The 23,909-nt window shown below is 48.3% G+C and overlaps 1 protein-coding gene across 1 annotated transcript in view; it reads left to right on the top strand.

The window, feature by feature from the left end:
- The first annotated feature begins 13,403 nt into the window (after nucleotides 1–13,403).
- Nucleotides 13,404–23,909, top strand: part of MFSD4A (major facilitator superfamily domain containing 4A) — a 38,111-nt gene continuing 27,605 nt past the window's right edge. Inside the window, exons 1-3 of the mRNA XM_050955611.1 lie at nucleotides 13,404–13,795; nucleotides 22,810–23,008; nucleotides 23,172–23,411. Of these exons, the coding sequence (XP_050811568.1) occupies nucleotides 13,566–13,795; nucleotides 22,810–23,008; nucleotides 23,172–23,411 (669 nt within the window). The 5' untranslated portion in view covers nucleotides 13,404–13,565. The remainder of the gene's footprint in view (nucleotides 13,796–22,809; nucleotides 23,009–23,171; nucleotides 23,412–23,909) is intronic.

The following is a 23,909-nucleotide window of genomic DNA, read 5'->3' as shown; positions in this document are numbered from 1 at the left end:
CTCTGGAAGTCTGCCTTTTCCCCATCACTCTCCACTCAAGAGGCCTACCAGGGAGAGGAGAACAAGGGAGGCAATGTCACTCTCTGGCGTGGAGTCATCCGGGCTGCAAAGTGGGACAGAAGGTTATAGAATGACCGTGACCATGCAGCCAGGACTGTTTTCTCCAAGTTCAGCACGTGAAGGAGAAAGTTATCTCCAAGCCTGTAACCTGTACACTCTACTCCTGTGTAGCTCTGTCCGTTTCCCCACAGATCCTTCCTGAAGGAGATCTCTCTGGCAGGACACTGTTATTTATTAGCCTAGTGAGCTGCTAGCAGTGTGAGTTTAAGATAACACCTTTTGTTCCAGGGCATTTTGGTGGGTGTTTATTCCTATTCAGGAGAGTGATAGCACGTGTAAATATTTGGCTCCCCTCTGAGCAGGGTTTGATTTATAATCCCCCGGCACTTGCTCCCTGGCAGGGCTTGGGAGACTAAGTCCTAGTTATGTGATCTCTGGGTTCCTGCACATGCTCTGCCTGTAAATGCCTTCCAGACACCTACATGTGAGCAGAAGCTTTTAGTCCGGTGGCATGAGGACACTGGTCAGATCCTGAGCAAATGTAAATTGCCATGGCCCCAGTGATGCTCATGGTGATAGAGCCAGATATATAATGGTATGTAGGTGCCCAAAGAGGCAGATAGGCTCCTACTGGGGGTTACAAAAGCTCCTAAACTGGTTAGGTGCTAAACTCCCATTGAAAGCCAGTAGGCGATAGGTATCCAACTCACTTGTAAATCCAACTAGGCACCTATCTGCATGCTTAGGTGCCTCAATATGTTTATAAATCTAGCCCCTACACAGATTTGCATCTGCTGAGCATCCAGTTCTGTCTCCTTTGGGAAGTTAATCAAGTTCTGTTCCACTGTGCATGTAGACCGTTGCATTAATTTGAATGTTTTCAAGGCTGAAACATTGGTTGCATTTTGTTTCCTAGGGTTTCACCGGGCATTATTTGCTAATTCACTGCTGCCACTGAGCTGTTTGCAACAGGGAGATGGCAAATGCAATTGATAATTTCATAGATTTAAGAACTAGAATAGAGATTTACCCAGGAATCGCTGACCTACCTCGTCTGTGTGACAAGAAGCATGCGTTGTACTGTAATATGGTATTGCCATCAGCTGGCACACTTCAAGGCTGTGATCGACCGGACTGGCTACTCTGGTTGGAGTATCAGCAACATTATGGGAGTGCATTAACCCAGTTGTTCTTGCTGCACATCAAGTTCTTTGGGCCTGGTACTCTTCTCTCTTAGCGAGGTGTATATCAGCCGACTACACTAAAGTCAGTGGAATTACCCCAGTATAAAACTGGTGTGAGTCAGTGGAGAATCAAACCCTGTGTTACTAATCCAGTATTAGATTTGCGAGCACAAGGAGTTCCTTGTTGAAAACTGGGTTTTGTTTAACTCGGTGCCAGTCTAACAGCCAGTCCAGGCAAGGCTTGGAGAGAGTCTTAACCGAAACCTGCTCTATCCCCAGTGATATGTGAACCTTTTCCCCTCTCGTTGCCAGCAAGTACAATTAAAAGGACCTAAGAACGGCTATACTGGGTCAGATCACTGGTCCATCTAGCCCAATATCCTATCTCTGGCACTGGCTAGAGCTAGATGCTTTAGAGGGAATGAACAGAACAGGGCAATTTTGAGTGATTCGTCCCCTGTCATCCAGTCTTGGCTTCTGGCAGTTGGAGGTTTAGGGACACCCAGAACATGAAATTGCATCCCTGGCCATCTTGGCTAATAACAGGACCCACACACACAGTTAAAAATTTTTTATAAAACCTAACAGAAAAATGGCCATGACTTTTATTAACTCAATACCTTTAAATTGGTGGATTTAAACATTCTCCAGAACAGCAGCACTGAGACCAGGAAGTGAAACTGGTCAGTCTGATATCTCCTGGTGAAGCACATATGTGGAATACTGGGTTAAAAGTAGAGCTGGTTGAAAAACTGGAAATGTCTATGGTTTTTTTTTAATGTTCACATTTTTGAATGTTTTTTGACCAGCCTTTAGTGTGGTTGAAACTTTTCCAACAATTGGAATTTCAAAGAAAGTTTTCTGCAGATTTTTTTTTAATTTCTTGGGGTTTTTTGTAGACTTTTTGTAATTTCTTGACCAGCTCTAGAAGAAAGTGAGTTGGATTTTTCTTTCAAATCTAGGCACTGCACCTTTAAAACTCTGCATTCTTCCATCGCAGCAGCTGATATCTAGCTCCTGTAATGCTGATAACGCTAGTGTCAATAACAATGTCTATGTTACAGTGCAACAATAAAACTTTTGAGACCTCGTCATTTTATTTGCCACTCCGCGTAAACATGCACCTTTCCTGGCTTGAAACATTTGCAGATTTTTGTTGCAATTTTAAATAGCAAAACTCAGTGTGTCTGTTCTCATGGTAACGAGAAAATAAGCATTTTTCTCCCCCTCCTTTAAGGTGGAAAATATAGAGGAGCCATTTTCCCCTAGCTTCCGAGCTGTGTGTGTTTTCTCATGATTTGGCGTCACTCAGAAATGAGGTCACTGTTAGAACATGATTTCAAGGAGCTGATTTAACTAACGTGATGTTTAACATGACTTTGCAGTCCACATCAGCTTGTAGGGAAAAATGGTGCTTAACATCAGACCAGCTGGTTGGGGTTTAAACCCAGGGGTCCAGCTGGCACCATAACACACACAGATTTCTATCCCCACTGACTGCAAAGGTCTGTTTAACATCACTTTAGTTCATATGACTCCTCAAGGTCATGTTCTGACTGCCTCATTTTTGAATGAGGACAAGGTCTGAGTGGTGATGCCAGAACCTTGAGTCACTAAGGCTTGGGGTAAAAGCAGACAGGTGGAGAAACAGCGGGAAGGTGGAAATGGCTTAGCCCTACAGATTTGAGGTACATTAGCATCTCAATGGGCTTTGTGCCTTAATATCTACGTGTGAAATGGAGACCAGACCCCCATGGGTTTGATCTGCTCTCGCTTACGTGGGTATTACACTGGTGTAACTGAAAGCAGGAATAGATCCCATTATCTTAATTAGGACAGTGTCACTGTGATCTCTGATAGGAAGATTCCATGTCAGGTGCAGCAGCAGATTATTGATACCTGCCAACCTCACTCATTGGAGTAATCCCTACTCCAGGGGAGCATCCCCAACAGAGTCCTAGAACCAGGCCATAACCAAATGCTACAGCATAATTTGTATCAGTTCAACCAACCTGCTCCTAGTGACATCTCTCAGCACAGAGGACCTGATCCACTGCTCACTGATGTCTGTGGAAAGCCTTCCATTGACTTCAGTAGGCATGCTGCACTTGCCCCTGACATCTTAATCCTGAGGGGCCTGCACAGCCCCAGGGAGGTGAAGTCCACAAAGAACTGAAACCATTGCACCCCACACTGCCACCATTTTCTAGCCCTAGTTGGCCAGAGTCTGCTCAGTTTCACCAGTGCAAATCTGGCATCAATCCGCTAGTCTGGATTTACACTAACTCAGAGCAAAATATTAGCCCATATATGTGCAATCCAGTCTTTGTGAGAATTGAGGTTGAAACTAACAAGGCCTCTTGCACCAAGAGCCACGGATCTTTGCCTGAAAATATTGCTGCAGCTGTGCCGTATCTGTTCTGTTTCTGTACCCTTGAGTCGAGTTGTTGAATGCACCTTGCTGTCCCTTCAGAATTTCTTGCTAGTGATGTCCCGTGTTAACAGGGGCAAATAGTAAGAAGCCCCTTTCTGATTTATTTGTCACTTTCATCCTCAGCATCTTGCTTTTCCTGGAAGAGGAAATACACACACACACACACACGTGCGCAAGCCACCAGGATACCCATACTGTGAATGTTCTCTGGTGTGATTCATTTGCAAATACAAATAATATATTTAACTATTATTGTAAAAACAGAAGATGAATTTTAAAAGAATAATTTTAAAGGTTTATTCCAAAAGATGCGATTTTTTTTGTATGGAAAGTTTTTCTGGAATTAATCAAAAGTTACAAAAATAAATAAAAGATGGTATCCCTGTGTCGGAGTGTTTTATAAGATCCTGCGATTTTTGAATTTCAGATGTGCCATGGACTGTTTTGAGAATGTGCTCGTTTTCTTGCTAAGGCTTATAATTACAAATGTATTGTGAATTCTACAAAGCCAAGATTGGAAAGTAAATGTTATTAAGTAGCTGATAGTTTTGTTTGGGGCTTTCTCTATTTGGAAGGGTTAAATGTCTGCTTTGGCGGGTAGTTTTGAATCAGTGAGGTTGGCTTGTGCAGTCACTTTGCTAGAGCTGGTTGAAGTTTTTCCCCTTACATCTAGGATTTCAGTGGTAGCTTGGTGCTTTTGAAAATCCCCTTAGGTGCCTATCTGTGTGTTTAGGGGCTTCAGTACCTTTGAAAATCTGACCTTAGGGCCCAGATCCTCAAACATATTTAGCCACCTCGCTCTCATTGACATCAGTGGGAGCTAGGCACCTAAATAGCTTGGAGGATCTGGCATTAGGTTCCCAGTTTAAATCCAGACCAAGGGCCCGATTCTGCAATTCAGTCTACATAGCCTTCAAATGAGTGGGATTCCCCACCCATTTAAGGAACCAGCCACCTGGTGCCAGCTACAGGATCAGGGCCCAAGTGTGTAGGGCCTGAAAGATGTTGCTGTCTGATAGTGGGTCACTGATGCAACTCACCAAGAGTTGGCAGGGAAGAGGTTAATACTTTGTTGGTCAAAAAGGATCCTTGGGTGCCTGGAGTTGGAGGGCTGGACCAGCTGGGGGTAATTGGTTAATTTTCCTGTACTGTGCTGCCTGGAGTTTAGGCCTGAAGCTGACTTGGACAGGGAAGATCCATGAGAGCTGAGCAGAAAACCAAGGTGAGCCACTTTTCTGTCCGGTCTCTAGATGATGAAGGTTTTACTGCAGGGGTTCTCAAACAGAGGGTCAGGACCCTGTTTTAATGGGGTCGTCAGGGCTGGAATTAGACTTGCTGGAGACCAGGGCTCAGGCTTTGGCTTCAACCCTGGGCAGCGGGACTCAAGTTACAGGTCTCCTGCCAGGGCTGAAACTCTTAGGCTTCAGCTTTGCCCACCGCCTGCCCGAGGCAGTGGGACTCAGGCTTCAGCTTTGTTCCTCAGCCCCCGGGATGGCGGAGCTCAGGCAGGTTCAGGCTTTGGTCCTCCCTCCTGGGATCGTGTAGTAATTTTTGTTGTCAGAAGGCTGTTGCGGTGCAGTGAAGTTTGAGAACCGCTGTTTTACTTGTATTCGTTTGGTCTTTAAAGGGACAGGGCAATGTATTTGCAGGAATTCAGTGCCTAATCTCATTTCCTCGGATGTGCAGGCCTTTATTTTTTCACCTCTCTCACGCTCCATAACCTTGTGCCACTTGGTGCTAATATGTTTGTTCCCCAGACTTCAAACTAAACCACCAGGCCAGACCACGGATTAAAGGAGGAGGACAATTTGTCAGTTTGCTAGGGGTGCCAGATTCCTCAGCAGAGAAGTATGCTGCTTGGTCAGGTTGCTAGACATATTAGGTTCCCCTAGCTGTTAATGGACACAGCAAGACATAACTGGGGGGTTGCATGAGGACTAGTTGGCCCAAATTCTCCACTGGTGTAAATTGGGACAGCAGTGCCAGTTTATAGGAGCAGAGAATTGGGTCCATGATGTGCGTAAAAAACGGAGTTCCCCTGGTGAGAAGTGCTGTAGCAAGGCAAAGCAGTTCACATCCAGGGCACTTGGCACTAAGTCCTGCCCAGGGCGGAGCTGTCGTTCCTTGAGGTGTGTTACCTTAATTAAAATCTGAGCAGTGGGCCTGGGCAGGCAGTACATGTGTTGCTTTCCCATCTGGAGCATATCTCATAATCCCTGGATCAGACACTTGGAGACCACAGCCTTGCAGATAACTTGCTTTGGTTTTGCTTAGCATAGGTGACTCTATTTCTCTCCTTTACCTCCACATTTGCATAGTCCTCCTAGAGAGACTCAAGAATGCAATCAGCCCTGTGGCATACAAGGCATTGTCGCAGGACTTCCCGTTTTTTCCCTCGTGGTGAAAGCTCAGGTCGGACACAATGCTTTGCTGTGGGGTGAGGCTTCTGCTGCCTTTACCCAACCTGGATTGAGACACAAGGACAGAGGGGCTTGCCCACAATAGAAACCACAGGCAATTCCAGAGCCCCTGTCGTCTGAGGATCTCAAAGCACTTCCCAGATAGTTCACTAAGCCTCACCAAAACCCTGTGAGGGGGGTGATTATCTGACAGGTGGTTTAACTGAGGCAAAGCACTGATATGGCTCGCCCATGACTACCCTGCAAGTGAAGGACAGAACTGGGAATAGAACTTGGCTGCCATTGCCCTGGGAGGCCTGACCACTGAGCAATGCTTCCTCCTGGCGCTCAGAGCTGTGTGAGCCACAGCCATTTTTAAACACCACTGCTGGCCGGGTTTGAACCCAGTTCCTGGACTAATGTGGGGAATATAATATGCTGCTGGAAAGAAATCCCAGTCCACACCACAGTGCTGAGGATCCAGTACTGGATCCCAGCCAGCTTCACTCATGTTCAAACAAGGCTGCAACTGACACAGGTGTGACGCATGGTCAGGTGCGGTATGATGACATTTTGGCTGTCAGACTGGTTCCCCTTTGTTTCCTAATTGCTCCAGTCACACAGCTGTAGCATGGCTGGCAGTGTACTGTTGGAATGTGGTCCTGGACCTGGGTCTTTCCCCTGGGGGACTAATGGGAGCTGTGGTGTACGAGTTACTCAAACAACTCTGACCTCTTCTAATAAGCTGAACCTCATTAGCAGATCTATTTTTGTTTCCTTTTTTGACTGATCTCTTTTTCCTTGGGTGTGACCTCCTGCTGTCCATCCCCAAATAATACACCAATAGAGCCCACTGGAATTTTTCTGACAAAATACGGGATTTAGTTTTCAAGGGACAATCTTTAATCTTGACTAAATTTTTTGATTTATCACTGGGAAAATTCAAAGTAAAATGTTTAGTCTTTGATTGAAGATGTTGAAATGTTTCACTTAGACGTTTCTGAACTGGAATTTTCCCAGGCTTTTTGTTCCATGAAAAAATGGCATTTTGACTTTTGGGGATCAAAATAAACATAGAAACATTGGACTTTCCTGTGAGATAGAAATGCCATTTTCTAAACAGCTCTCCCTGCCAGTGATTCCACACAGCTCCACAAGGATCTGTTCATGTGGGCTGAGCAAACCACTTCCCTCTCTGTGTCTCAGTTTATCCATCTGTAAAATGGGGATGATATTTGCCACCCTGAGTGAAGTGTTGAGACTATTTCCTCCCCTTCCTCATTAAAATGCAGCCACTTCTGGGAAGAAGCATGGTAGCTCTTTAACAGCACAAAGCAATAATGTACAACAGTTTCAGGTCGGTAAATGAGGAAGAATTTTGAATCCAGCTGAAACTGCAGAGGGAATTTAGATGAGAGGAATTATTCAAATTGGATGTCCGGGAGACAAGAGTCATGGGATCTTTAATGACCAGGCCAGGATTTCAGTGTTACATTTAATCAGGAAGGTGTAATCTAGGGCCAGACATCAAAGTACTCAGCACCCTCAATTGGACCAGATTTCCAAAGCATCTAGCACCCAACGTGCTGAACTGTTCTGAAAATCTGGCTGATAATATCTCCAGAATATGAGACTAACGTGCTGCAGTCCTAACTACCCATGACCATTCATTCACAGAGCACAAGCTCTGACGCTGAATGTGTGCACTCTGGAGTAATTCAACCCATTGTCTGAGAGTTTCCATTATATTGTGGGTAAAAGAAACACAAAGTCTTTTCTCATTACGCTTCAATGATTCTCACCGGGAGTTTCCATTTCTGCACAAACTCGCTTAAGGATCTTAGCTTGGCCATTGCAGCAGCTGAAAGGTTTTGAAGTTCACACCCAGTGGGCATGGGGGAAGCACACATGACACATCTCTTGTTCTGTGCCGCTGTATCTGGCTGCAGTGCATCAATTGGCCTGGATCTGTGGATCCCTGAAAAGGGTTGGAGGGAAAGGACAAGGGAAGGGCAGCAGAGCTGGGGGAGTGCATGTTGTAACCTGTAGAAGCACAGGCTCTGCAGGCCACAGGCTCTTGTGCCTGTGAATTCATAAAGAGGGGTAAGGTTCCTCAGCCAGGCGCGTCAGACAGGAAGTGGAATGCCCAGTGAGCACCCTCATCTGGCTCCTGGGGAGGTACTGCCCCAAATCCTGCTCCAAAGCCTTGCACCCCTCATCCCTAAAGGTATTTAGGCACCTAACTCCCATTGATTTCAGTAGGAATTTGCCATTTAAATGCCTTTTCTGAGCTGGGCCTCAGCCGAGGCTGCCAAGCCAGCCCATAAGCTAATGGGAACTCAGAGTGAACAAGCACCCTCCCTTGCACAACCACCTATGTTACAGCTGCTCCTCAGGCCAATGAGGGATGAGACCTGCTGCCTGGAGTGGCCAGAATGTTCAGAAGTTGCCAGCGATTCTGGGTGATTCCCAGCCTGAGGTACTTCAGGGCTGATTTTCACAAGTGCTGGGAACCCACAACTCCAAATGACGTCAGTGCTCACTCAGCAATTCTGAAAAAAACAAGCGCCAGGCCTCCAGAACCACTGGCCACTTCTGAACGATTTGGCCAGTGTTGGCAGGAGCTTCTCCATTCAGTCTCTGTTCCAGTGCTGGGACGCTAGCCAGCTCTGCCAATGGTCCCCATGTCCTGACATGCAGCATCCCTCCGCTGCTCTTTCTGTATGAAGACTGGCTGTCCTGTCCCACTGCTGCTGGGTTTGTGAACAAGAGACCAACCAATCCTGCAACTGGGCCTAGGATGAGAGTCCACGATTTGCGCTGGTGTCTTCCCAAGTGAAAAGCTCTGCCCCACAGAGCCCTGCCTCAATCAACCCCTTACTTGAGCAGTGATTTCCCCTCTCCTCCAGAGATTGGGCTGAGGGAAGCAGCACCAGCACCATCGCAATCTTACATTGAATGATGACAACCAGCTTCCTGCTTGGAGCTATATTTACTAAGACCCAGTCATGACAAACGATGGCCCATTACATTAAGCAGGCAATCACTCCATCCGCCACAAAGAGGAATATGTCTAGATAGGGGAGACTGAAACAGGCTTTCATGCCTTATGCTCCCCAAACAAGAGGTGCTTAGGGCAGCAGGATGTGAATAGAAGGCATTGCTTAAATACTCAGCTCTCTTTGAGCCATGTTAGCAAACATCAAATAGTGTTGCTGGCTGTAGTTCTGCTGCTATTAATAATTCATTCTTGGTTTTATCTTGCAATTCACAGCAGGCACAGAAATGTGGCTGTTACTTCACTGTCCGTACAAAATTGATCCCAGGATTTGAAAATCAGCTAAGGTGTCACTTTGCGAAACTAGTTCTGCTGTTAGATACAGGCCATGGAGCTACCATGATAGGTATTATTAGTTCCTCAGTACAGCAGCTCAGCCTGCTGGGGACACTAAAGGGTTTGTGTGTTTGTATGCACACAAGCCTTGTAACATGTCAACTTTTATTTACAAGCATATCTTCTGTCACCTCCCTTATCAGTTCCCAGGAGCAGTGCTGGTATTTAAATCCTTACTTGCTAAGGCCATGTCAGATGTAGCTAGAATATGAAATCTGCTAACAGTGACAACAAACGTAGACATTGCTTTTCATTAGGTGTGCCAAAGGATTGTTATCTCCATTTTCCAGCTGGAGAAACTGAGGCGCGGTATTGCTTAAGGTGATGCAGTAATTCAAAGCTGGGAAGAGAACATGTGCCCAGTATAGCTCCCTGTCCACTGGTTCAATAAAATTTGATCCAATACAGAACTGATCCTGGTGTAAGATACAGGACAAACATAAAACTAACAGATTTGTTTCCTCATTCACCATCTGGTGTGATTAAAAGCAAAAATGTTGAAATCCATCCTTGTTCATACCAGTTCAGAGTCCATACAAAAAATTTCTATAGCACTTTTCATCTTCCAAGCACTGTGTCACTTCGGGTCTCTCAGAAACCAAACAATCTCCAAGCTTTTCCCACGGGGTTTGTGTAGTGTGTGTAAAATGCCTGGCAACTTTGGAAAATATTGCTATAACTTAATACTTGACAAGCAGCCAAAGTGCAGAGTCCTGCACTTAGGAAGGAAGAATCCCATGCACTGCTACATGCTGGGGACCGACTGGCTAAGCAGCAGTTCTGCAGAAAAGGACCTGGGGATTACATTGGAAGAGAAGCTGGATATGAGTCAGCAGTGTGCCCTTGTTGCCAAGAAGGCCAATGGCATATTGGGCTGCATTAGTAGGAGCATTGTCAGCAGATCGAGGGACATCATTATTCCCCTCTAGTCAGCACTGGTGAGGCCACATCTGGAGTATTGTGTCCAGTTTTGGTCCCACCACTACAGAAGGGATGTGGACAAATTGGAGAGAGTCCAGCAGAGGGCAATGAAAATGATTAGGGGGCTGGGGCACATGACTTATGAGGAGAGGCTGAGGGAACTGGGTCATTTAGTCTGCAGAACAGAAGAGGGGGGATTTGATAGCAGCCTTCAACTAGCTGAAGGGGGGTTCCAAAGAGGATGGAGCTCGGCTGTTCTCAGTGGTGGCAGAGGACAGAACAAGGAGCAATGGTCTCAAGTTGCAGTGCGGGAGGTCTAGGCTGGATATTAGGAAACACTATTTCACCAGGAAGGTGGTGAACACTGGAATAGGTTACCTAGAGAGGTGGTGAAATCTCCTTCCTTAGAGGTTTTTAAGGTCAGGCTTGACAAAGCCCTGACTGGGATGATTTAGTTGGGGATTGGTCCTGCTTTGAGCGGGGGGTTGGGCTAGATGACCTCCTGAGGTCCCTTCCAGCCTTGCTATTCTATTATTCTAATTAAAACTAGGAATAACAAACTTTTAACAAAGCAGGTGGTTAACCACTGGAACAGGAAGTGGTAGATTCACCATCTCTTGATGTTTTCAAATCAAGCTGGGAGGCCTTTCTGGAAGAGATGTTTTAGCCAACCACAAGTCATAGGGCTGAATACAGGATAAACAGGTGAAATTCAATAGCCTGCATTATACAGGAGGTCAGACTGTTATTTATTTATTGTGCCAGGTGTTGTACAAACACAGAACCAAAAGACCTGCCCCACGGAGCTTACCATCTAACATAAAACAAGAGAGAGCAGAAAGAAGCAGACCAACAGGAAGCACAAGGAAATGTTGAGGTTATATTGGTCAGCATGACAGATAGTGGTCTCGGTTCACCAGCAACTTAACTGTGGTCAGGTTTTTGTATCGCCATTATTGGGGCTGTTAAGGAGGGAGTTGAAGGCAGATAACGAGGAAACTGGGTGGCAGTTTACAGGAGTGCCTCCCAAGCACGTGGGGCAGCAGGGGAGAAAGCAAAGCACAAAGGGACTTGTTTGAAAATGTAACAAGTGGGTGATAGAGGTTCCTTGGCAAATAGGAAGCAGAAGTGGACCTCTTGATAGCGGAGGAGAGAGGATCAGTGGGGTGGAGACAGGCTGTGAAGGGTATGGAGGACAAGGAGCTTATGTTTGATGTGATAGAGAAGGGGTGACATGGTCAATGAGACAGGCTAAGAAAAGATCTTCACAGCAGCATTCTGAATGGATATGAGTGGGGCAAGGCTAGAGAAAAGTACCTGAGACAGCAGATAATGTGTGTCTAACAGTCCCTTCTGGCTTTCAAATCTCTCTTTTCAGCCCTTTTACAAACATCCTGCCAACTTCCCTCCATGCTGTCGATAAGAATCATTATCCCCATTTTACAGATGGGGAAACTAAGGTAGAGAGAGGAAAAGCTTTGTATAAAGTCAAAAGTTATGTAGCAGAATTAGGACCTGAACCCAGAGCTTCTGACCACCCCTCCTCTGCTATCATTCATAGATTACCTGACCTGCCTAGTAAAAAAAAATTGGGTGCTGGATAAGTCATTAGGATACAGTTCTATTTCTAGCTCTGCCACTGACTCACTGAGTGACCTTAAGCAAGTAACTTCCCTGCTGAGTGCCTCAGTTTTCCCAGCTGTAAAATAGGATAATAACATTGACCTATCTCACAGGGAAGTTGAGAGGTTTCTTTAATGGTTTCATCTTCCACTCACTTAACAAACAAGGGAGTTCTCACACTAGCCTGTGCCTATTCATTAATGTTTCCTTTCCTGGGCTGCTTTTGTTTATTAACTCAAAGTCTGTTGGAGACAATTTGTCTGAGTGAGATGGGAAATGAGGGCCTGATTCTGAACTCCTCAGCCAGACCCCATCCCAGGGATGTCTGACACACTAGCGAATGAATGTAATGATGAAGAACTAGGGGTCAGGTGCAGTTTGGATTCGCCAATCTCTAAAATAACAACCTGTTGTGCAAACTAGCACCGACAGGCTCCACGGCAGCATTCCTAAGACATGCCATAAAGCCTACGCATGCCGCGCTGAATGTAAAACCACACGACACACACGGGCTACAACTAACCCATCCAGCCTGGCTGAACTCTGGGACAGGTATTCTAAAAATCACTGGTCAGTGTCTAAATGGGTGCTCAGCTTTACTACTATGGGCATGGGCTAAAGTGAAGCAGATGCATAAATGTTTGCAGGGGTCGGGCCTTAGTGGGTTTTGCCCTTGCTGTAAAGAACCTTTTAAGCCAAACTAGTGGTGATGGTGTTCTTTCCCAGGGATTTTTTAAAAGCCTCGGGACAGGCCATTTACTGGGCGCACTGGGCAGAACTGGAAGGGCCTAGAAACTAACCCAACATTCAGCTGGGCCACCTCCCTTCTAAAAGCCTGAGCTGTGAGCTCAGGAGGATGGAGCTCTCCTGGCTGGCACTTCCCTGCAGCCCAACCCAGGGGGCTGGAACAGTTTGTACAGTGGGGGGGTGCTGAGAGCCACTGAACCAAACTGTAAACCCTGGATATAACAGAAACCGCTTCAAGCGGGGGCAGGAGGGGGTTAGCAGCGCCCCTACTTCCAGCACCTGTGGCCTCGGCTCCAGCAGGGCTGCTGGGCGCTCACATGTCCCTAGTCCTGGCTGCCTTTGCTGCAGCCTGACGGAGCCCGCGATCCAGCGTGGACAGTGACCAGCCCCCAGTGCCTGGCCAGGGCTGGGACTTCCCTTCAGCGCCCCCACTATAAAACTGCTCCAGCCCCGGATCCGACCCGCTGCAGCCCCGCAGTGCTCTGGGCACAGCAGCGTTCCCAGCCCGTTCCCGCACCTTGGCGAGCCCCGTGCCCGCCCTGCTGCCCCGGAGGCGGTGGCTGCTGCTCTCCGGGCCCAGGGGCGGGGCCAGCGCCCGAGCCCAGCAGCGCTGCCCGCCCGCTCCAGGCACATCCCTGCACTGCCCGGGGAGCGGAGCGTGGGCTGCAGCGAAGCGGAGCGAATCCGGATTGAGCGGGAGAAGGGCTCCAGGACGCATGAGATCCGGGACGCTGTCCACCCGCCGGCCCCCGCGCTGAGCTGAGCCCTGCCCGTGGCTCTCCCAGCCGGAGCCCGAGCCCAGGATGGTGTGGGATGAGCGGGTGGCTGCCCTGTTTCGGAGGAACCTGCAGCCCACTCTCACCTACTGGAGCGTCTTCTTCAGCTTCGGGCTCTGCATCGCCTTCCTGGGGCCCACCCTGCTGGACCTGCGCTGCCAGACCCAGAGCTCGCTCTCCCAGATCACCTGGGTCTTCTTCTCGCAGCAGTTCTGCCTCCTGCTCGGCAGCTGCCTCGGGGGAGTCTTCAAGAGAACGTAAGGCCCCCGGCGAGCCCACCCCCGCCCCCATCGGCCTCTTCCCCCCGGGGCCACGCCGGCTTTGATCGAGAACCCAGCGTCTTCCCGGTTCACCTGCTCACACCTTCCCTCCCTCTCCGACCAACTTGGTGACACTGAACTTCCCACGTGGCTTGGCTTCAGCTTCCCTCCCGGCGCTGTACTGGGACTTGTGGGGACGCTCCTTTCGGTGCCCCATAGGTCAGCCGGCGGAGCAGTGCCCTAGTTAAGGTTGCAACATCACTTTTGCTCTAACCGCCCCCAATTTTTATTTAATGTTCCTCCAGCGGCTTGCAACTCTCCCCCTTCTGGCTTGGAACTGCCCATGTTTGGGCTCCAGCTCTCCAGCTCCTCTGTCTTTTTCACATCATGTCTGAAAATATCTTTTAATTTCTCCTCCTTTCCCTACCTCCCCTCTCCCTCCACACACACACCCCGACTTTCTCTTGGTTTCTGTCTGTTTCCCTGTATGGGACTCAAAGCATCTGGGGAGACAAGTTGTGTGAAAGATCCTGCACAAACTAAAACCTTTGTAATGGGTTAGCCTGGATCTGTAGCCCTCACTCACCTGAGTAGTTCCATTGAAGTCAGTGGAATTGCTCATGAGAGTAAAGGCTGCAGGTTTCATTCTGTGGGAGTCTGACTCTGTGCTTGGGTCCATCTGCCTTGCTGCATCTGTGTGGAGCGTCACTGATTTTACTGAGCGCAGTGCAGCGATGATGCATGCAGGGGGGAGATCCCAATGTATTTATTTAACCTTATCGTTTAAAAACATTGTAGAAAGCCTGTTTTAATAACCCCAGTGTCAGCAATCAAGCTGTTATCTTACGCTCCGGGAGTTTGGGCAAACAAGATTCAGCCTCAGACAATAACACTCTAAACACGAAGGCCTGGTCTACACTACGCTGTTAAACCGATTTTAACAGCGTTAAATCGATTTAACACTGCACCCGTCCACACTACACTGCTCTTTATATCGATTTAAATCGATTTCTGTACTCCTACAAAACAAGAGGAGTAACGCTAAAATCGATATTCCTATATCGGATTAGGGTTAGTGTGGACGCAAATCAATGTTATTGGCCTCATTATTTTACAGTAGCTACCCACAGTGCACCGCTCCAGAAATCGATGCTAGCCTCGGACCATAGACGCACACCACTGAATTAATGTGCCTAGTGTGGACGCACACAATCGACTTTATAATATCTGTTTTATAAAATCGGTTTAAGCTAATTCGAATTTATCCTGTAGTGTAGACATAGCCGAAGTTGCTACAGGGTTGAAGAAGATACAGTCGGTATTTCGACTTCACACAGGGCATGCGTGAGTGACAGCAGATCACTGTCACAAATCAGTCAGGCTTCCAAGTGCAGTCAGGCAAGGTATTTGTAGCAAATCTTGTGTTAAGATCGCTCTAAAATAGAAAATGTGCAACAGGATTGTTAGAGGTTTCCAAACAGACATGTAGGCTTAGATGTGATGACCGCTATTGCATATGAAAATCAGTTGATTATTTACAGTGTTACTGATCAGTGTAGCTGATTTTGTAGTCTCTATCTGGATTATTATTTACATGATTCTCTTATGGGTATAAAGTGTTTGTTTTTAAACTGTTCTCTTGACTTATGAAGGAGGCATTCAGTAGATAACTCTGATTAGTACCTGTAAAGGGTCTTGGAATTAGCATCGAGGTGAAATTGCCATCCCAGCCGGCACTCCCGGAACTGCATTGATGGCATTTTGAGTATATTCTTGGAGATGAAATAGTTCTAGAGGCAATCAGCAGAAGCATCTTGACTAGGAAACTGAACTGCTTGCCAGGTCAGGGGTGGTGCATATTGGAAGGAGATGGTGCGTGGGAAGCTTGCCCTGCCTGTGATATGGATAGTGGATTTCAGACTCCCAGGTCAATACCTTTTGCCAGCACTTCATCTACTGCCTGTGTGTTCGAAGGTGAGATTAGGCAAATGCAGACCCGTGATTGCTCAGTCGGAAATGCCAGGTTCATGTTGATATGCTTCTTCCTGGTGTCCAGCCTGTGTTGCATGGACCTTTTAGGGTTTCCCTAAGAATGGATTTTTGGTGTCTTGGATTTTAATTCTGTGCGGGGCAAAATGAGCAACCACCTTCTGCCTTAATAAACCAGGACCCTGTTTGTGGCTTTTCACAGCACGGGCAACATGCTTAAAACGGTTGCTGAAATTCCTATTGGGAAGTGGTGGGTATTTTGGGCAGTGGGCGGTGTTTCCCATGTGTCCAAGGTGCACTGAGCTGCATTACAGAGCTAACTTTAAAATGTGCTATGGCGCCCAACTTTAAGTATATTAGACATTCGCTATTTAAATCTCACAAAGCCCTGATGCAGTTGGCATTATGGCTATTTTACAGATGGGCAAACTGAAGCACAGGGTGGTAAAGTGACTTGCCTAAAGTCACAGCTTGCTAGAAAGCTGCATGATTATAAAGGCTAGAACTCGAGCGCTCCTGGCTCCCAGTCCTGTGGTCAGAGCACTAGTCCATGCCTCTTACAGTTAACAAGAATATAGCTTCTACTAGAGCTTCCTAAGGCCCCACTGACATGACAGTCACAATCAAGACAGGAGATCTGACTCTAATTTGTAGTGTAGATGGCATCTGGGCTTTGTTTCTTATATGGGCTAAATCCTAGGATGTGGTTCTGGTTCTGGCTGCTCTACAAAATGGAATGTTATAATCAAGGCAGGGGATAACGATGCTGTTAACTGCGCCACTGGTTGTAACTGTAGCATAGATGGGGCTCAGGATGGCCTTTGGCTCCTCTAAGCAGAGAGTTGAATTAACATTGGGCCAAACTCTGCTTTTGTGTAACCCCACTGGAATCTGGGAGTCTGCAGGCATGTAACAGAGCAGAACATGAGCTACTGTGCCTGGATTGTTACGAAAATATCAGTCTTGTACACCCATCTTACTGCCTCTGGGAGCTGCCCTTTCATCTTACTGTTGGCATCTGCTACGCTGAAACTGTAGGACGAGAAATGCTCTATATAAATGAAAGGAACAGAATTCAGCAAAAAGTGTGAGCCTTATAAGACTGGCATGTTACTGTCTTATGGCTCAGTGTGTTTGTAGTTTTTATATTGCACCATGGTGCAGAGTTCAGAAGAATATAGCTTTTTATAAGATGACGTGAACAGGGTATTCTCTTGCATGGGTGTTAACAGCTTTTCAGGATATTGCGTGCCCTGGATCACACCTTAACACTAGCCTTATATGTCAGATCCATTAGGGTAAAGGAGGCCTATGTGCATCTTCCAGTTGGCAGGTTGGCTTCTTGCAAGCAGCCCCGTAGCTCAATGAGGCTAGAAATGGATTAAAGAATCCTGTTTTATTGTGTTCTCTGGGCTGGATTATCAGATGAGCTGAGCACAGCGGGTACCCGCTGAGAGCTGAATGTTTGTGAAAATCTGGCCATAAGTGTCACACTGGGAGCTGGTCCGGCTGGAGTCTTTCTGCAAATCTGGCCCTGATTTAGGTGCTTGAATAGGAGCTGATCTCTGGAAAATCCAGCTGACTGGTGAGTGCTGAATGCTAGGAAACCTGGCCCTGCACTCTTTAGAGAAGCTGTTGTCTCACTCTCTGCTTACTCCACCTTCCTCAGTTCCTCTAACTTTTCCTGATGCTTGATTATAATACTGGATCCTGCTGTTATTAATATTAATGTCTTATTTTTCCCCTCCACTTTGCACTCCTCTGTGCTGCCCTTCCATGGCCATCTAGTCTCTACTCTCCTGCCTGCACCCTTGGTTGCTTTTTCAGAGGTTGTCTGTTCTGAGAGTTGGTAGCATTTCTCCTGCTGTTTTTGTCACAGCACCGAGCTAGCTCCACTGTTGTTAGCCAAGCTGGGGGTGTGAATGTAGATTGGACATGGGTGTGTTTGGCACTGTGTGGTGTAACCCTGCTCAGGCTTCCTCCAAAGGTTTGTTCCCCAGGTGGTCCTGTGAGGGCAGATGAGATGAGATTCTTCAGTTTTCCATAATCCTAAACTCTCTCCCCTCTTGGGGCCTGATCCTGCCCCACTGAAGCCGAGGCCTGTGTCTGTCACTGGGGAAGGCAACAGTGGGAAACACCAGGAATGGTCCTATAGCCACTTCCTCCTCCACCCTTCCCATCTTTCTAAGGTTTTTGTTTAGGCGTCTCCTTCATTTGGGCCACCATGTCTGGCTCCAGTGTTGGGAGGGACTGAAGGGTGCTGAGTGTGGCTCATTTATATAGTGCCTTTTGTTCCTAAGCCCCCGGAACAGCAATATAAGCATTGGGCCTGACTTTGCAGGGAGACTGAGCATCTGCACCTCATAGGAATTGCCAGATGGACTCAGACCCCTGGTCCATCCAGCCCAGTATCCCATCTCTGACAGTGGCCAGCACCAGCTACTTCAAAGTCAGTGCAAGAAACCCTGAAGTTGGCAGATGCAGGATAATCTGTCTCCCCATGAAGGTTTCATCCTACCCCATCATTAAGAGATTGGCTGAAACCCTGAAGCATAAGGTTCCGTATCCCTTCTCCTAGCTCCCCTTGGCTTCAACAAGATGTGGATGCTTCTGAAAACCAGGTTCTCTGTTTGTACAGGAATCCCTTGCCCCCAGTGCAATGCAGCCTCTGGGGGGGGAGGGCGGACGGGGGGAGTGTGTGTGTGGGGAGAGATAGCAAATGTTTATGCAAGGCAACACTCCGCAACAGGTTAGCACAGGTTACCACTGTATCCCATTGCAGCCAGACGTAGGGGAGACAGAGTATTAACTGTCTGATGAGGTGTGCAACGATTTTTCATCCTCAGGACCTGGGTTTATGTCCTGCCTCTTACAAAGATACAGGGAAAGAGCTGAGATTTTCAAAGGAACCTAACAGGTTAGACATCCAACTCACGCTGCCTTTCAGTGGGCGTCCAAATCCCACCTCTGGTGTTGAGCTGTGAACTCTTCAAACATACCTGAAAGCAAATGACTTCATTTTGGATTCAGTGGCTGGAAGCAAGCAATTCCTTCACGCTCACTAATGCCAGAGTTGGCGGGGAAGAGGTCAGCAGGGCAGAATGCAAAGTGTGTTCTCTTGGTGCTTGCTATGGGGGCTGTATAAAGAAGTGATGGTATAATTAGTGATACATTGCTGGAGGCAGACATTTTTGCTATTTTTTAAAAAAATCTTTTTAGTGCTTTTTAATGACATGAAATAATTAGTGATTAATGTTTAACTCCGGTAATGAATGCACTCTCTAACCAAGCCGGGGCAGCTCTGCTGTTGTTTTGCTAACACTGCAGAACATGAAAGGCACTTCTGGGATCTCTTGGTGCACGTTTCTACCATCTCATATTTACTGTCTGCTAATCCCTGCAGTTCTCTTCCCCAGTGGGCTCTTGCGATTCCCCATGGGTGCTGCCTTGTTCCTATGTGGCTCCTTTCTCTTATTTACCTGTTGTTTTATTCCATGTCCTTATGTCTTTGGGGTTTGTTTTTTCTTTGTCTTGTGAATTTGCTTGTGGGGATCAGGGTTTTAAAAAGGACTAAACTGCATGAGAGGCTGGGTTAGTGCCTTGCAAAATGTTGGACCCTCAAAAACAATTGTTTTTTAAATTTGAATACATGGAATTGGGCTCCAAGATAAAATGGGTCTGTGAGTCCAGAATTCCAGGTTTATGCCATCCAGCAGAGTAAGGAAGTACAGTAACTTTGCACTTAGGTCCATTTTGCCCTAGGATGTCAAAGTGCATTATAAGCTATTTGGCCTTATGTACTCTGTGAGGCAGGAATTACCCTCCTTTTGCAGATGGGGGAATGGAGGTGCAGAGAGGAGGAGGGGTCTGTCCAGGACCAGCCAGCCAGCAAATAGCCATCAGGACCACGTAGCAGATGTCCTGGCTCCTGGCCGGCTGCTGTAGGCAACCTGCTTTGGAGAGTGGATTTTGGTTTCCCACAGCCTTTCTCATCCCCTTATCTTAAAGCCCTTGGCAAGGCAGGGAGATAGCTACAGACTTGGCATGCAAATGAGCTTGGCAATCGGCTACTGCCCAGCTGGGGCTCTTGCCTGTTGAGCAACAGGGGGCAGCACGTTGGCTGGGACACTCGCGTTATTCCCCTATGATCCAAAACACTTGCTTCGCTGACCCCCAGAAACAGGCCAAGGGTCCCTCTAATCTGAGTCTCCTCTCTGCAGCTGTGGTGTTGCAAATGGCACAGGCATCCCTCTGTCCTGCATGGTGGTGTCAGCTCTGGGGTCGGGGAAGCCATGACTTGTGACTCAGAGATGCTGCCCCCAAACCAAGCTGCTCCCTAGGGAGATGTGGCTGTGGATTCCCTCTGTGCTGCGAGTTGCTTGGGAGTGAGGGGAATGGACTCTGCATGCAGATAGTATCCTTTGCATGCCTGTCCCGGGGGTGGGTGGGGGCGGGGCTTGGCTATTGCTGCTGATCCCTCTCTCTGTCTCCAGCCAGAACTGGAGTGTCTTGCATCACCCAATAATGCCCCCCTCTGGTCAGTTAAGGAGTGATGCTTTCGTGTGCCAAAGGGACCAGCCCTGCTCCATCAGAAAGCTGGGGGTGCCTACAGGGGAAGAGAGGTGCTCATGGGGATGTGGTCTCTCTGGGGGGATCTGTCTTTGCTTGCTGCTCTTTGCTGAGGTTTTACAGAATCTCGTTTTGCTAGTCTTGGTCTTTTCAGTGCTTTGCTGTCTGGTCTCTGTTTCCTTCCTTCCTTCCTTCCTGCCTTCAGACTTGGCAGCTTCGCAGCGGTGCGATGCCAACCTGGGCTTGGTTTTCTAACTCAGCGAGCTGGCCGGCTCTCAGCTCACAGTGAGCGCAGCCTGACTCCCTGCTTAGCTCAAAGCAGTTCAGACAGAAGGCAGGGAGCGGGCTTATTACCCACATGATCTGTGATGTGATGCACTTGCCCGTCTTATGCTAAGGTCCTTTAAGTTTTTCTGAGCCACTCACCTGTGGGAGTGGCTAGGGAAGTAGGAGCTCAGACCCCTTTCAGCCAGTTACAGGGGAAACACTGAACAGGTCCCGCTGTTGTCATGTAGAGGTGATCCTCACTGGGGATGTAACCAGACTGAACGGAGGAAGGGATCCACTGGGGAAGATGGAACTTGGGGCACCTGGGTGGGTTGTAACTGGAGCTTTGGGGAAGGTATTGTAGGAGTAGCAAATATTTGTTATGGTAGCAACAAGAGGCCCCGGTCAGGACTGTGACCCCAATGTGCTAGGAGCTATACAAGCAGAAAAAAGAGACAGTTCAGCCTCTTACAGTCTAAGCAGAGGCTAGGTCAGATATATTATGATATTAAGATTATCAGTAATGGAAATAGTTGATACTGAACCTGGTATCAGTAGGTTTTAGAATTAACACTCATTGAGAGGAGCACAGCAGCTCATGACTCCTGGAGCTCTTGTTTCAGGCTGTCTGCAGACTCAGACTGACACCGCTGCACCATTTACACTCAGGTCACTTTTGGAAGGCTCTCTTCACACCCATCTGGTCAGGAAACTTTTAATTTCAAAAGAAATCTGAGAGTCTGCAGGAAGTAATAGGTCTGCAGCATGTCAGATACACACAGGGCTGGGTATAGCATGACTCCATCTCACAGTCACAATGTGCTGCCCCTCTCCAATATAACGCTTGTGGTGCACAGGGTCCCTAGCACACCATTCAGCGGAGCAAAACCCTCCTGACTGGAGGGCACGTCCCACCTGGCTTGCAGCCTCTCCTCTAGCCATCCTACAACCATGAGGTATCTGGGTAAATTCCACCTGATTAAAGAGGTTTCAGCCTTTGATATGGCAATCAAGGTTATTGCCTCCTCTCCATGCAAACATTTGGTGAGATTATGGGATGTGGGCACGAGGACCTTAACGTGGTGCCTGGGGCTGGGTGTGCAGGGCGAAGCTTGGAAGAAAGCCTCAGGCGGCCGTCCTGCTTGCTCTGTGGTGCTGCAGCCAGGAAAAGAAGGAGGAAGGGGTGAACTCCCAGACGGCAGGTTCTTGCAGAGATCCAAAGTTAGGGCAGGAGACAAGCCAAATGGGGAGACGACTACAACAATAAACGTGCTGTTGAAATCGGACATTATGGTGCCCAGTGCCCTAGTCAGGTTACATGTGTCCCACCAGAGAATAGAATAACTTGTCATGGTTTAAATACAAACTGAATGGATTTAGCTTTTCCTAACGTGACATCAGTGCAATTAGTGGCCCTGGGGGCTGGAATGTACCCACAGCGCAGGTGCAGCATGGTCAGCACCATATTCTCACTGCCAATGTGCCCCCTTTTGGCCTCTACAGGGGAGCAAGGAGTTAAGTGTCCGTGATGCATTCAGTGCACAGTGCCTTTGAGACAAGCAAGAGGTGGGGGTGGCTGGAGGGGTAGGGTAGTGATGGGACCATGTCACCTATTGGGACTATATGGAGGCTGCCACTTACCCGCTGCTCATCGGTTACCAGCTGACAGTGCCTTGGCGACAGCCTTCTGCTGTTATTGACCTGGCTGGGAGCTATCACCAGACCCCGCTTCCCAGTCTCTCGAACTAGTCCGTCCTGCTCACCCCTACCTCAGCAGCGGAGCCTGTAACTAAGGGACATATTTCTGTGGCCTGTGTTGGACAGAAGGTCAGACTAGGTGATTGTAATGGTCCCGTCTGGGCTAAGGGCGAAATCCTGCCTCCCTGCAGCGTAGCTGGATCCTATGTCCGTTGTCTGATCAAAGAATATCCCTCATAATCCCTTCCCCACCATGTGCTGAATGGTAACCTAGCCAGCGTAGTGACTGGTGCCTGCACCATGGACTGATCTGCAGTGCTCCAGTGGCTCTGAATGCTCAGGGGACTGGGGCAGGCCTATTAATAGCCTAAGAATGCTACTGCCAGGGGATAGCTGTGGGTGTGTCCTGGTGGGCAGGTCGATGTCATTGCTGGACCGTGCTCTCCCTGAGGTAACTCTGTCCCTTTGTTTCCTCTCTCCTGGCTCAGGTTGTCTCAGTCCCTGGTCGCCCTCTTTGCATCGTCCCTCGCTATCTCTGTTGTCTTCGCCATCATCCCTCTCTGCCACAATGTGGTGGTGCTGGCTGTGGTCATGGCCGTGGCAGGACTGGCCATGGGATGCATCGACACCATTTCCAACATGCAGCTGGTGAAGATCTACCAGAAGGACTCGGCCATCTTCCTGCAGGTGAGGCAGATGGGTTGGCTTCCCCTGGGGCAGTTCTGTCAGGACACAGTGGCTCTTGCTGTATTTCTGTTGTCGGGTCTTGTTCTTTGAGGAGGAGGCTCCGGCAGCTTCCCTGCAGGGGAGAGCAGAAAATTAACCTCTTGGTATTCGTCCTCTCTTCCAGGCCCTTCACTTCTTTGTGGGGTTCGGGGCCCTGCTGAGCCCGCTGATAGCTGACCCTTTCCTCTCGGACACCAACTGCATCCTGTCAAACTCCACACTCAACGCCACCAGCAACCTCCCTCACATCCGCAAGTCATTGGTCCCCCACCATCCCGGCAACCTGTCGCACTACGAGCTGCCGATCAAAGGGATGGTGGTGACACGTGTGTCCTATGCTTTCTGGATCATGGCCCTGATCAACGTGAGTATCGTGGCTTGGTGTACCAACGGGAGTCCTCTGTGTCCCGTGCCTTAGCTCTTCCTCTGTGTGGTGCCACAGCTTGTTGTTCCCGCTCCTCCCCAGGCACCACGGTTTGCCTGCCTCCAGCAGCAGAGGGAAGCACCAGGGCCATAGAGTCTCCTCCAGCAGCCAGGCTGGAGTCGAGGCTGTGGCTTAGCTCCGTGGCCTGGGAATAAGTAGGCAGGAGAAGGATTTGCCCCCTCTTTTCCCATAGAGAGCTTCCCCAGGCCTAGCTGAGTTACTGAGACCCAAGACTGGGCCATAGGGACTCAGTTCCTTCATGATTTGACCTTACAGTTGAGAGCCAGCACTAAACTGTGGCAGTTAATGCTTAATGGGTGGTGGCTTTAAGGCCCTGTCCCCGTCCCATTGCGTCCTGACCTGGAATCCAACAGGCCTCGAGGCCCCCGCCAGGAACTGGATCTCCTGAGTGGTCATTGCCCCAGCACTGGAGTTCAG

The sequence above is a fragment of the Gopherus flavomarginatus genome, chromosome 5 (assembly GCF_025201925.1).
Source record: "Gopherus flavomarginatus isolate rGopFla2 chromosome 5, rGopFla2.mat.asm, whole genome shotgun sequence".
Taxonomy (NCBI): Eukaryota; Metazoa; Chordata; order Testudines; family Testudinidae; genus Gopherus; species Gopherus flavomarginatus.
Note: the sequence above shows the minus strand (reverse complement) of the source record. Positions and strands in the feature narration are given on the sequence as shown.